The following is a 13,836-nucleotide window of genomic DNA, read 5'->3' as shown; positions in this document are numbered from 1 at the left end:
CCAGCAATCTAGCGCCAGACCCACACAATATGGCGTCTGACCTCACCATCATGGCGCTAGAGTCACTTAACATGGCCACCGACCTCACCAATATGGCGTCTGACCTCACCAAGATGGCGCCCGACGCAACAGGCGCCGATGTGGCTGAGATGTTATGGACTGAAGGAGCAACAATGGCGGATGCCACTACCAATATGGACGCCGACCTCACCAATATGGCGGATGGAAGGGTGGTCTTCATGGCTGACCTCAACAATATGGTCTTGTTGCCAAATACGGGGGGTGACCTTACCAAGATGGCGCCCGACCCTACCAATATGGCGGGCTGGATCCCTATAATGGACTCTGACCTTAACAATATGGCGGTCTGGAGTCCTATAATGGGCTCTGACCTCACCAATATGGCGACTTGGGAGCCTATAATGCCGCCTGACCTCACCAATATGGCGGTATGGGAACCTAATATTGCGCATGACCTCACTAATATGGCGGTCTGGGACGCTAATATGGAGTCTGACCTCACCAATATGGCAGTCTGGGCGCCTAATCTGGAGTCTGACCATACCAACATGGCGCCTGCCCCTTCCGACATGGCCGCTAACACCGATGTGGCACTTGACCTTACCAATATGGCCGCCCAAGCGTTGAATGTGGTGCCTGACTTCACCAATATGGCCGCCGAAGCTCCTAACGTGGCGGCTGACCTCACCAATATGGCGCCTGCCCACATCTTTACGGCCACAGAGGTGACTGCGCAGCCTCACCTCCCCAAGATGGCGGCTGCCCCTACCAAGATGGCGCCGGATGCGCTCATACCGGTCCCTTTCAAAATGGCGGCCTTGGAGGCGCCTTTTCCTGATGTAATAGAGGCTGTGGAGACCCCTCCTAAGATGGCGGCTGAGAAGGAGACGCCGAGCGGCGCCACTCCCAAGATGGAAGACCTGAACCCTCTCAAGATGGCGGCGGTCCCGATCGCTTTCGACCCTCTCAAAATGGCCGCCGTCCCGCTTGACGTTCCCAAGATGGCGGCGATACCTCCCGACCCTCCCACGATGGCGGCGTTTCCGGTCACTCCCGACCTTCCCAAGATGGCGGCGCTCGGCATTGACCACGTGACTCCAGGCAGCGCCTCCTCTTTAATTACCCCCTCAGAAGGGGTTAATTAATACCAGAGAAGGGTTAATTAAGCCCTGGGAGGCGTTAATTAACCCCGAGAGGGCCTCATTAACACCGCGGAAGGGGGGAATGAAGGGCGATTGGAGTCAATTAAAGCTCGAGTGGCGTTAATGAGGCTCTAATTAGCATTAATTACCCCTGGTGGGGGTTAATTAGGTCTAAAGCGCCACTAATTAGCACTAATTACCACCCGAAAGGTACTTAATGACCGCTAAACGGCACTGATTACTGTTCCTCAGCCCTCTATTACCGCTAATTAGCCCCTAATTAGAATTAATTACCCCGGGGATAATATCGCGAGGGGTAATTAACCCTTTACTGCCATTAATTAGGTCCGAACCAATTAACTCCCCCTGGAATGGCTTAATTAGTCCAATAATTAGCCCTGAAGCGGCATTAATTAGCTGCAGAAAGCTAATTAGCCCTTGAGTGTCGTTAATTAGCCCTGAGGTAACACTAATTAACCCCTTAGGTAACTAATTAACCCCTTAGGGTGACTAATTACCCCTTTAATTAGGTAATTACCCCCCTCAGGGTGACTAATTACCCCATTAGGTATCTAATTAACCCCTTCAGGGTCCTAATTAACCCCTTTAGGTGCCTAATTAACCCCTCTGGGTGCCTAATTAACCCCTTTAGGCGCCTAATTAACCCCTTCAGGGTCCTAATTAACCCCTTTGGGCGCCTAATTAACCCCTCTGGGTCCTAATTAACCCCTCTGGGTCCTAATTAACCCCTTCAGGGGCCTAATTAACCCTTTTGGGCGCCTAATTAACCCCTCTGGGTCCTAATTAACCCCTTCAGTGGCCCTAATTAACCCCCTTCCCACTAATTAACCCTTTGTGGTCCCCAACGACCCCTTTTGAACCTCTTGGAAACCACCGATTAACCCTTTCGGGGCCCCTAATTAACCCCTAATTACCTTCATTAACCCCTAATTGGCTCCATTAACCCCTAATTACCTTCATTAACCCCTAATTGGCTCCATTAAGCCCTAATTAGCTTCATTAACCCCTAATGAACCCCTTTCGGGCGCCGCTTTTAACCCTTCGAGCGCCGCCGGGAGGAAGGGGCGAAGGTTCATTGGCGTTAATGAGCGTTAATGAGCGTTAATGAGGGTTAATGAGGGTTAATGAGGGTTAATGAGGGTTAATGAGTGTTAATTGGCGCTAATTAAGGCTCGGGGGGGGCGGAGAGGGCGAGGGTGGGGGGCGCCAGGGCGGGGGGGGGCGGGCGGCGCCCGTTGAGGAGCAGAGACAGCGGCGACGGCGCTCGGACGGCGGCGAAGGAGAACGTCTGCGGACCAGTACGGACCAGTATAAACCAGTATAGACCAGTATAGACCAGTATGGACCAGTATGGACCAGTATGGACCAGTAGGAGCCACCACGAAGCCATATAAGGCCATTCAGGACCCCCCCAGTTGCCTCCCAGTCCCTCCCAGTAAGTCCCAGTGCCTCCCAGTTCCATCCCAGTACCTCCCAGTGCCCTCCCAGTAAGTCCCAGTTCCATCCCAGTGCATCCCAGTTGCCTCCCAGTAAGTCCCACTCCCTCCCAGTGCATCCCAGTCCCTCCCAGTAAGTCCCAGTGCCCTTCCAGTTCCTCCCAGTTCACTCCCAGTCCCTCCCAGTATGTCCCAGTTGCCTCCCAGTAAGTCCCAGTTCCATCCCAATCCCTCCAGGTTCACTCCCAGTCCCTCCCAGTCCCCTCCCAGTCACCCCCAATCCTCTCCCAGTCCCTTCCCAGTCCCCTCCCAGTCCCTCCCAGTCCCATCCCAGTCCCTCCCAATCCCCTCCCAGTCCCTCCCAATCCCCTCCCAGTTCCTCCCAGTCCCTCCCAATCCCCTCCCAGTCCCCCCCAATCCCCTCCCAGTCCCTCCCAGTCCCTCCCAATCCCCTCCCAGTCCCCCCCCAATCCCCTCCCAGTCCTTCCCAGTCTCTCCCAGTCCCTCCCAGTCCCCCCAATCCCCTCCCAGTCCCTCCCAATCCCCTCCCAGTCCCCCCTAATCCCCTCCCAGTCCCTCCCAGTCCCCCCTAATCCCCTCCCAGTCCCTCCCAGTCCCTCCCAGTCCCTCCCAATCCCCTCCCAGTCCCCCCTAATCCCCTCCCAGTCCCTCCCAATCCCCTCCCAGTCCCTCCCAGTCCCTCCCAGTCCCATCCCAGTCCCTCCCAGTCCTTCCCAATCCCCTCCCAGTCCCTCCCAGTCCCCCCCAGTCCCTCCCAGTACCTGTCCCTGGTGCAGGACGTGCTGGTGGCTCAGGACGGGGTCGGTGACGGCGATGCTGTCGCCCATCGACGCTCCCCAGTTCGGAGCCGCGTTGTAAACGGTGACGGCGGCGACGGAACCCGAAGCGTCCATCAACCCCAGAGCCCTGCGATAAAGCTACTGGGAGGCACTGGGAGGCAACTGGGAGGGACTGGGAGGGACTGGGAGGGGATTAGGGGGGACTGGGAGGGATTGGGAGGGGACTGGGAGGGGATTGGGGGTGACTGGGAGGGACTGGGAGGGGATTAGGGGGGACTGGGAGGCACTGGGAGGGACTGGGAGGGGATTGGGGGTGACTGGGAGGGACTGGGAGGGACTGGGAGGGACTGGGAGGCAGTGGCTTCAGCCCCCATTAACCCCAATGGAGGAGGCGTGGCTTGAGCCCCCATTGACTTCAATGGAGGGGGCGTGGCTTGAGCCCCCATTGACTTCAATGGAGGAGGCGTGGCTTGAGCCCCCATTGACTTCAATGGAGGAGGCATGACTTCAGCCCCCATTGACTTCAATTGAGGGGGCGTGGCTTGAGCCCCCATTGACTTCAATGGAGGGGGCGTGGCTTCAGCCCCCATTGACTTCAATGGAGGGGGCGTGGCTTGAGCCCCCATTGACTTCAATGGAGGGAGCATGACTTCAGCCCCCATTGACTTCAATGGAGGGGGAACTGGGAGGGGACTGGGAGGGACTGGGAGGGGGTTGGGGGCACTGGGAGGGACTGGGAGGGGATTAGGGGGGACGGGGAGGGGATTGGGGTCACTGGGAGCGGATTTGGGGGGTGTTGGGAGTGAGGTAGAGGGTTGGTGTGGTCGGGGAGAGGTTTATACTGGTTTATACTGGTTTGTACTGGTTTGTACTGGTTTATACTCACACGGGGACGCCGCCGTCGGGGCGGAGGCAGAAGAGGACGCGTCCGCCGAGGAGGCGCCGAGCGTTGGGGCCGGGCTGGAGAGCCGCCAGCGGGGACAGAGCAGCACCGGGGGGACAGCGAGGGGGGGACAGAGGGGGGCGACGGCGGCGGGAGCGGCTCTGGGGGGACACCTGAGAGGGGAGAGAGACAGAGAGAGAGAGGGGGCGCTCTAGGAACCACAGGGGCCATAGAGAACCAGAAGGGCTACCATAGAGACTACCATAGAGACCATCAGAGAGACCATAGAGACCTATAGAGCCAATAGGGTCCCATAGAGACCCCATAAAGATCCATAGAGACCCATTGAGACCCATAGAGACCATATAGAGACCCATAGAGACCCCATAGAGACCTTATAGAGACCCCATAGAGCCCATAGAGACCCCATAGAGACCCCATAGAGCCCATAGAGACCCCACAGAGCCCCATAGAGACCCATAGAGACCCATAGAGACCCCATAGAGCCCATAGAGACCCCACAGAGCCCCATAGAGACCCATAGAGACCCATAGAGACCCCATAGAGACCCATAGAGACCCATAGAGACCCCATAGAGACCCCATAGAGACCCATAGACCCCATAAAGATCCATAGAGACCCATTGAGACCCATAGAGACCCCATAGAGACACATAGAGACTCACAGAGCCCATAGAGACCCATTAGAGACTCATAGAGACCCCATAGAGACCCCATAGAGACCCCATAGAGACCCCATAGAGACCCCACAGAGATCCATACAGACCCATAGAGCCCCACAGAAGCCAATGGGAACCAATAGAACCAATAGGGATCAATGAGGGCCAAGAGGGGCCCATAGTAACCCACAGCCCCAGTGCCTCCCAGTCCCTCCCAATCCCCTCCCAGTCCCTCCCTGTCCCTCCCAATCCCCTCCCAGTGCCTCCCAGTCCCCTCCCAGTGCCCCCCAGTGCCTCACCGCCCGCAGCCCCTGGCAGAGACGCCCCAGGAAGTCGAGGAGCTGTGCCCGGCGTTTCCGCGGCTCCGGCCATTGCGGAGCCAGCGCCGAGGCCGTCGCGAAGCCGTCCAACGCCTGCGCCCAGCGCTCCTCGTACTGCAGGAGCTATAGGGGACCAGAGGGGCCATATGGAGCCCATAGGGACCCAGAGGGGCCAACAGAGCCCACGGGGACCCATAGGTGCCAATAGAGCCCATAGGGACCCATAGAGCCCATAGGGACCAATAGGGATCCATAGAGACCCATAGGAAACATAGGGACCCATAGAGATCAATGGGACCAATAGGGATCAATGGGGGAGAAAAGGGACCCAAAGCTGTCCCATAGAGACCCATAGAGACCCATAGAAACCCATAGGGACCCATAGAGACCCATAGGGACCCATAGAGACCCATAGCGCCCCATAGAAACCCATAGAGAACCCATAGAGACCCCATAGAGACCCATAGAGCCCCCATAGAGACCCATAGAGACCCATAGAGATCCCATAGAGAGCCCATAGAGACCCATAGAGACCCACAGAGACCCACAGAGACCCCATAGAGACCCATAGAGACCCCATAGAGACCCCATAGAGCCCCATAGAGCCCATAGACCCAATAGAGGCCCATAGAGCCCACAGAGCCCCGTAGAGACCATAGAGACCCATAGAGACCCACAGAGACCCCACAGAGACCCATAGAGCCCCATAGAGACCCCATAGAGACCATAGAGCCCATAGAGCCCCATGGAGACCCATAGAGACCCCCATAGAGACCCATAGGGACCCCATAGAGCCAATAGAAACCAATGAGACCCAATTGAACCCAATGGTACCAATGGGACCCAATGGAAAGCAATAGGGATCAATGGGGGCCAAATGGGACCCACAGCTGCCCCATAGAGACCCATAAGGACCTATAGAGACCCATAGAGACCCATAGAGACCCCATAGAGACCACAGGGACCCATAGCGCCCAATAGAGCCCATAGGGACCCATAGAGGCCAATAGAGGCCAATGGAACCCAATGGAACCAATGGCACCAATAGGGATCAATGGGGGCCAATAGGGACCCACAGCCGCCCCATAGAGACCCATAGAGACCCATAGAGACCCATAGCGCCCCATAGAGACCCACAGCGCCCCATAGATTCTCACCGTGGCGCGGTTCAGGTGCAGATCTGGATTCTTGGAAGCTTCTGGATCCACACGCTCCTGGGATTGGGGGAGGATGAAGTCGTTGCCATAGCAACCGCCCTGCCCCATAGCATCCCCATAGCAAGCTCCCTGCCCCATAGCGCTCCCCCCAGCCCCATAGCAAGCTCCCTGCCCCATAGCGCTCCCCCCAGCCCCATAGCAAGCTCCCTGCCCCATAGCGCCCCCCCCAGCCCCACAGCAAGCTCCCTGCCCCATAGCAGCCCCCCTCCCTCCTCCGCCCCACGGCTGCCCCACATACGGCCTGCGCGTAGGCGGCCAGCGCTCGCCGGGCCAGGTCTGGGCTCTGCCCCACGGCGAAGAAGAGAGCGACGTAGGCATTGCCGAGAACGTCTGGGGAGACCCATAGCGACCCATAGAGCCCCATAGAGCCCATAGAGACCCATAGAGACCCCATAGAGACCCATAGAGACCCCATAGAGACCCCCAGAGAGCCCACAGAGCCCATAAAGACCCACAGAGACCCATAGAGCTCCATAGAGACCCATAGAGACCCACAGAAACCCATAGAGACCCCATAGAGACCCACAGAGACCCATAGAGACCCCACAGAGACCCATAGAGCCCATAGAGACCCACAGAGACCCATAGAGACCCCATAGAGACCCATAGAGACCATAGAGACCCCATAGAGACCCATAGAGACCCATAAGACCCCATAGAGACCCATAGAGACTACAGAGACCCACAGAGACCCACAGAGACCCATAGAGACCCATAGAGACCCACAGAGACCCACAGAGACCCATAGAGACCCATAGAGACCCCATAGAGCCCATAGAGACCCATAGAGACCCATAGAGACCCATAGAGACCCCATAGAGCCCATAGAGACCCATAGAGACCCCATAGAGACCCCATAGAGACCCACAGGGACCCATAGAGCCCATAGAGACCCACAGAGACCCATAGAGCTCCATAGAGACCCCATAGAGACCCCATAGAGACCCATAAAGCCCACAGAGACCCATAGAGACCCCATAGAGACCCACAGAGCCCATAGAGACCCATAGAGCCCCATAGAGATCCCATAGAGACCCATAGAGCCCCATAGAGACCCACAGAACCCATAGAAACCCATAGAGCCCCACAGAGTCCACAAAGCTCATAGTGACCCATAGAGCCCCATAGATCTCATAGGGCTCCATAGAGCCCAGAGCGACCCATAGAGCCCCACAGATCCCATAGGGACCCATTGTGACCCATAGAGCCCCATAGAGACCCCATAGAGCCCCACAGAGCCCATAGAGCCCACAGCAACCCATAGAGCCCCATAGATCTCACAGGGACCCATAGACCCCAATGGGTTCCAATGGGTCTCAATGGAACCAATAGGAATCAACGGGGGCCAAGAGGGACCCAGAGCCGCCCCATAGAGACCCACAGAGACCCACAGCGACCCATAGGGATCCAAAGTGACCCATAGAGCCCATATCTCCCCCACAGAGCCCATATCTCCCCCACAGACCCACATATCTCCCTCCCAGGCCCCCATATATCACCCCAGACCCCCATATACCCTCCCAGACCCCTATATACCCTCCCTAGACCCCCATCTCTCCCTCCCAGCCCCACATCTCTCCTCCCCAGCCCCACATCTGTCCCCCCCAGCCCCACATCTCTGCCCCACTCACACCAGGAGCGCCCGTCGGTGGGGTCACAGCGCACGGCGGCCTCGGCCTGGGCCAGGCTCTCGCGTAACGGCCCCGGCTCAGCGCCCGTAGCGCCGGCTCGGAGAGCCATGGAGAGCAGGCGGTGCGCCTCGGCGTCCTCGCCCTGTACCGTGAGCCACCGTGACCCACGGCGACCCATAGAGCCCACAGGGACCCATAGGGACCATAGGGACCCATAGGGACCATAGGGACCCATAGGGACCATAGAGCCCATAGGGATACATAGAGCCCATAGAGACCCAATGGGACCCACTGAACCCAATAGAAACCAATGGGAACCAATGGAACCAAAAGGGACCCATAGAGACCCATAGAGACCCATAGAGACCCCACAGAGATCCATAGAGACCATAGAGACCCCACAGAGACCCCACGGAGACCCATAGAGACCCATAGAGCCCCCATACAGACCCATAGAGACCCATAGAGACCATAGAGACCCCATACAGACCCATAGAGACCCATAGAGACCCATAGAGACCATAGAGACCCCATAGAGACCCATAGAGATCCATAGAGACCATAGAGACCCCATAGAGACCCATAGAGATCCATAGAGACCATAGAGACCCCATAGAGACCCATAGAGATCCATAGAGACCATAGAGACCCCATAGAGACCCATAGAGACCCCACAGAGACCTATGGAGACCCATAGAGCCCATAAAGACCCATAGAAACCCATAGAGCCCCATAGAGCCCCACAGAGACCCATAGAGACCCCACAGAGACCCATAGAGATCCATAGAGACCCCATAGAGACCCCATAGAGACCTATAGAGACCCATAGAGACCCATAGAGCCCATAAAGACCCCATAGGAACCCATAGAGACCCCATAGAGCCCCATAGAGCCCCCATAGAGCCCCACAGAGACCCATAGAGACCCCACAGAGACCCCATAGAGACCCCATAGAGACCAATAGAGCCCATAGAGCCCCCATAGAGCCCACAGAGACCCCATAGAGACCCACAGAGACCCATAGAGACCCATAGAGACCCACAGAGACCCATAGAGACCCATAGAGACCCACAGAGACCCATAGAGACCCATAGAGACCATAAAGACCCATACGCCACACAGGCACATATAGAGCCCATAGAGACCCATATCCCCCCTTACACCCCCAAATCTCCCCCTCAGACCCCCAAATCCCCCCCTAAACCCCCATATCCCCCCCTTAATCCCCCATATCTCCCCCTTAGACCCCATATCTCCCCCTTAGACCCCCAAATCCCCCCTTAAACCCCCATATCTCCCCCTTAGACCCTTTTAGACCCCCAAATCCCCCCCTTCAACCCACATATCTCCCCCTTAGACCCCCCAAATCTCCCCCGTAGACCCCATATCCCCTCCTTAGACCCCATATCTCCCCCGTTAGACCCCCAAAAGCCCCCTTAACACCCCCATATCTCCCCCTTAGACCCCCAAATCCCCCTCCTTAAACCCCCATATCTCCCCCTATAGACCCACCAAATCCCCCCTTTAAACCCCCCAAATCCCCCCCTATATCCCCCCGAATCCCCCCTTAGACCCCCCCCTCACGTGCGCTCAGGGCTCCGGCGAAACAAGCCCTGGCTCCCGTCAGGTCCCCTCGCTGCCACCGTTTGCTCTCCGAGACGATTCCAGGCCGAAGCCAAACGCCGGGTTCCAGTTTTTACCGCTCGGCTCAAAGCTTCTTCGGCACGCGAAGCTCCAGCTTCGCAAACGCCAGAGCTCGAGCCCGAAGCACCAAAGCCCTCGCTCGACCCCTGTGGGGACACTGAAACGAGGACTTATGGGGCGCTATGGGGCGCTATGGGGCGGCTATAGGGGGCTTGGAGTCTCTATGAGGCCCTATGGAGGAGGAAGGCGCTATGGGGTGGGGAGGATCCATCCATCTCTATGGGTCTCTATGGGCTCTCTATGGGCTCTATAGGTCTCTATGGGGTCTCTATGGGTCTCTATGGGCTCTATGGGGCTCTGTGGGGCTCTATGGGGCCCTATAGGCCTCTATGGAGCAGGAGGTCGCTATGGGGTAGGGAAGATCCATGGATCTCCATGTGTTCCTATGGGTTCTATGGGTGTCTATGGAGTCTCTATGGGTCTCTATGGGTTCTCTATGGGCTCTATGGGTCTCTATGAGCCTCTATGGGGTCTCTATGGGGCTCTATGAGGTCTCTATGGGCTCTATGAGGTCTCTATGGGTCTCTATGGGCTCTATGAAGTCTCTATGGGTCTCTATAGGCTCTATGGGGTCTCTATGGGTCTCTATGGGTCTCTATATGTCTCTATGGGGTCTCTATGGGGCTCTATGGGGTCTCTATGGGGTCTCTACAGGGTCTCTATGGGTCTCTATAGGCTCTATGAGTCTCTATGGGCTCTCTATGGGCTCTCTATGGGTCTCTATGGGGTCTCTATGGGGTCTCTATGGGGCGGCTCTGGGTCCCTCTTGGCCCCCATTGATCCGTATTGGCCCCTATTGGTTCCATTGGTTCCTATGGGCTCTCTATGGGCTCTATTGGTCTCTACGGGGCTCTATAGTCTCTATGGATCACTACGGGCTCTATGGGTCTCTATGGGGTAACTGTGGGTCACTGTTGGCACCATTGATCCATATTGGTTCCATTGGTTCCCATTGGCTTCTATTGGTCCCTATGACCTCTATTGCTCCCTATGGGCTCTATTGGTCCCTATTGGTCTCTATGGGTCTCTATGGGCTCTATTGGTCCCTATTGGTCTCTGTTGGTCCCTATGGGTCCCTATTGGTCTCTATTGGTCTCTATGGACTCTATTGGTCCCTATTGATCCTATGGGTCTCTATGGGTCTCTAGGGCTCTATAGATCTCTGTGGGCTCTATGGGTCCCTATTGGTCTCGATGGGCTCTATTGGCCCCTATTGGTCCTATGGGCTCTATGGGCCCCTCCAGGCCCCGCCCCTCTCTACCTTCCACCTCCTCCATCAACTTCAGAGTCTTCTCCATCTCCTCCTCCAACGCGTCACTTCCGGCCTCACTTCCGCTCTCTTTGGGGGCGGGAAGTCCATCCCGGAAGCGGAAGAGCTCCGTGAGCAGCTCCTTTTGGGGCGAAAAGAGGCGGTTTGGGGCATGGGGGGGGGAAGGCGAGATTTTGGGGGTAAAAACAGGCATTTTGGGGGCCTTAAGGGTTGGGGGGGGGGACGGGGGGGAAAACAGAGGGATGGGGGGAACGGGGAGTTTTGGGGTGAAAAGAGGCGGTTTTGGGGCTCTTGCGGGGTTGGGGGGGGCAGAGGGTTTTGGGGTGAAAAGAGGCGTTTTTAGGGTTTCACCTCGAGCCGCCTCAGCGCCTCCTCAGGCTCCGCCGGCGCCGCCATTGCCCGGAGAGCGCTCTGCGCATGCGCCGATGCCGCTACGCCAACGGCGTAGCGAGCGCTAAGGGGGGAAAAAGGCGTGCCGCTACGCCAATTGCGCAGCGGTGCAGCGGACAGTGCCTTTTATGGGGCTTTGCGCGTGCGTAGAGGGCAACACCCAAAAGGGGGTTCTTCGCCATCAGCGCAGCGCTACGCCAATAGCGCAGCGAACCCATAGGGATCGCCTTAACGTAGCTTTGCGCATGCGCACTCTACGCAAAGAGCTTTTCCCGCCTTTTTCTCCTCCTTTCCCGCCTTTTTTTGAACCTTTTAAGTACTTTGGACCCATTTTCCCCCTTTTTGGACCCAATTTCCCCCCTTTTATTTATCAATTTGCGCTATTTTTGGACCCATTTCCCCCTTCAGTTACTTTTCAACTCATTTTTTGACTCCTCTTGAAGCCATTTTCCCTTTTTTAACCCATTTTCCCCTTTTTTAACCCAAATTTCCCCTTCTAAACCCAAATTTTCCCCTTTTGAACCCAAATTTCTCCCTTTTTAACCCAAATTTCCCCTTTTAACCCAAATTTCCCCCTTTTAACTCAAATTTCCCCCTTTTTAACCCAAATTTTCCCCTTTTAAACCCAAATTTTCCCTTTTAACCCAAATTTCCCCCTTTTTAACCCAAATTTCCCCCTTAACCCAAATTTTCCTTTTTAACCCAAATTTCCCCCTTTTTAACCCAAATTTTCCCCTTTTTAACCCAATTTTCTCCCTTTTAACCCAAATTCCCCCTTTTAACCCAAATTTCCCCCTTTTACCCCAAATTTTCCCTTTTAACCCAAATTTCCCCTTTTAACCCAAATTTCCCCTTTTTAACCCAAATTTCCCCTTTTAACCCAAATTTCCCTTTTTAACCCAAATTTTCCCTTTTTAACCCAAATTTCCCCCTTTTTAACCCAAATTTCTCCCTTTTAAGCCAAATTTCTCCCTTTTTAAACCAAATTTCCCCTTTTTAAACCCAAATTTCCCCCTTTTTAACCCAAATTTCCCCTTTTAACCCAAATTTCCCCCTTTTTAACCCAAATTCCCCCCTTTAACCCAAATTTCCCCCTTTTTAACCCAAATTCCCCCTTTTAACCCAAATTTCCCCCTTTTAACCCAAATTCCCCTTAACCCAAATTTCCCCTTTACCCCAAATTTTCCCTTTTAACCCAAATTCCCCCTTTTAACCCAAATTCCCCCCCTTTTAACCCAAATTTCTCCCTTTTTAACCCAAATTTTCCCTTTTAACCCAAATTCCCCCTTTTTAACCCAAATTTCCCCTTTTTAAACCCAAATTTCCCCTTTATTCCCCATTTTATCCCATTTCTACCATTTTTCCTCCTTTTAAAACTGCTTTTTTCCGCTTTTATTCTCCCTTTTGACCCATTTTGGCTCTTTTATTCCCCATTTTATTCCTTTATTCAACTCTTTATTCCCTCATTAAACTTTTATTCCCATTTTTAAACTTTTCCCCCTTATTTAAACCCACTTTCGGGATTTTTAACCCATTCCCTTCTTTTTTTCCTCCCTTTAAATTCACTCCTTTTTAACCCAATTTGCCCTTTATTCCCCGTTTTTTTAAAGCCTTTCTTTGCATTTTAACCCAATTCCCCCCTTTATGCTCCATTTTTTGCCTTTTCCTTCTTTTATTCCCCTTTTTAAACCAAATTCACCCATTTTCAACCAATTTTGCCTCTTTGCAAACAAGTTTTTTGCTCCATTCCCTCATTTTATCAGTTTTTATTCACTTTTTTCCCCCACTTCCACGATTTCAAACCCTTTTTTTGCATAATTTTCCCTTTTCCCACCACTTATTACATTTTTAAGGATATACATCCAAAAATCAACAAATTTAAGGCTTTAACCCAAAAATCGGCTATTTTAAAGGCTTTTAAATTAAAAAATGATCATTTTAAAGCTCTGAACCCAAATGTGGACATTTTCAAGGCGATTCCAGCCAAGATCCGCGTCTTCCTGATGGGAAAATCCTGGAAAAAGAGCAGAAAAAGAGAGAAAAATGAGGAAAAAGGGGACATGTGCATTAAAAAGGGACGAAAATGGGATAAAGGGTCCAAAAATTGGGGGATAAAGGGTCCAAAAATGGGGGAAAAGGGTCCAAAAATGGGGGAAAGGGTCCAAAAATGGGGGAAAAGGGTCTTTATAAGAATGGAAATTAGAAATGAGAAAGAAATAAGGGGAAAACGAGGAAAAAATAGGGGGAAGAGAGGGGAAGAAGGGGGCAAAAAGGGGAGAAAACTCAGAAAAAATGGGAATAAAGTGGGAAAAAGAGGGAATA

At 54.2% G+C, this 13,836-nt stretch overlaps 1 protein-coding gene across 1 annotated transcript; it reads right to left on the bottom strand.

Annotated features, from left to right (window-relative positions):
- Nucleotides 1-1,944: 1,944 nt before the first annotated feature.
- On the bottom strand, nt 1,945-12,009 carry TTC5 (tetratricopeptide repeat domain 5). The gene is made up of 10 exons (XM_054053101.1): nt 11,476-12,009; nt 11,116-11,245; nt 9,851-9,951; nt 8,151-8,367; nt 6,758-6,849; nt 6,460-6,516; nt 5,282-5,425; nt 4,307-4,476; nt 3,403-3,547; nt 1,945-2,472 (listed from the first exon to the last, which is right to left on the bottom strand). The coding sequence occupies exons 1-10, from the start codon at nt 11,518-11,520 to the stop codon at nt 2,350-2,352; spliced, it is 1,224 nt and encodes a 407-aa protein (XP_053909076.1). The 5' UTR covers nt 11,521-12,009; the 3' UTR covers nt 1,945-2,349.
- Between the last annotated feature and the right edge of the window lie 1,827 nt (nt 12,010-13,836).

Source organism: Cuculus canorus, chromosome 39 (genome assembly GCF_017976375.1).
Source record: "Cuculus canorus isolate bCucCan1 chromosome 39, bCucCan1.pri, whole genome shotgun sequence".
Taxonomy (NCBI): domain Eukaryota; kingdom Metazoa; phylum Chordata; class Aves; order Cuculiformes; family Cuculidae; genus Cuculus; species Cuculus canorus.
The sequence above is the reverse complement of the archived record's forward strand: the minus strand, read 5'-3'. Positions and strand labels throughout refer to the sequence as shown.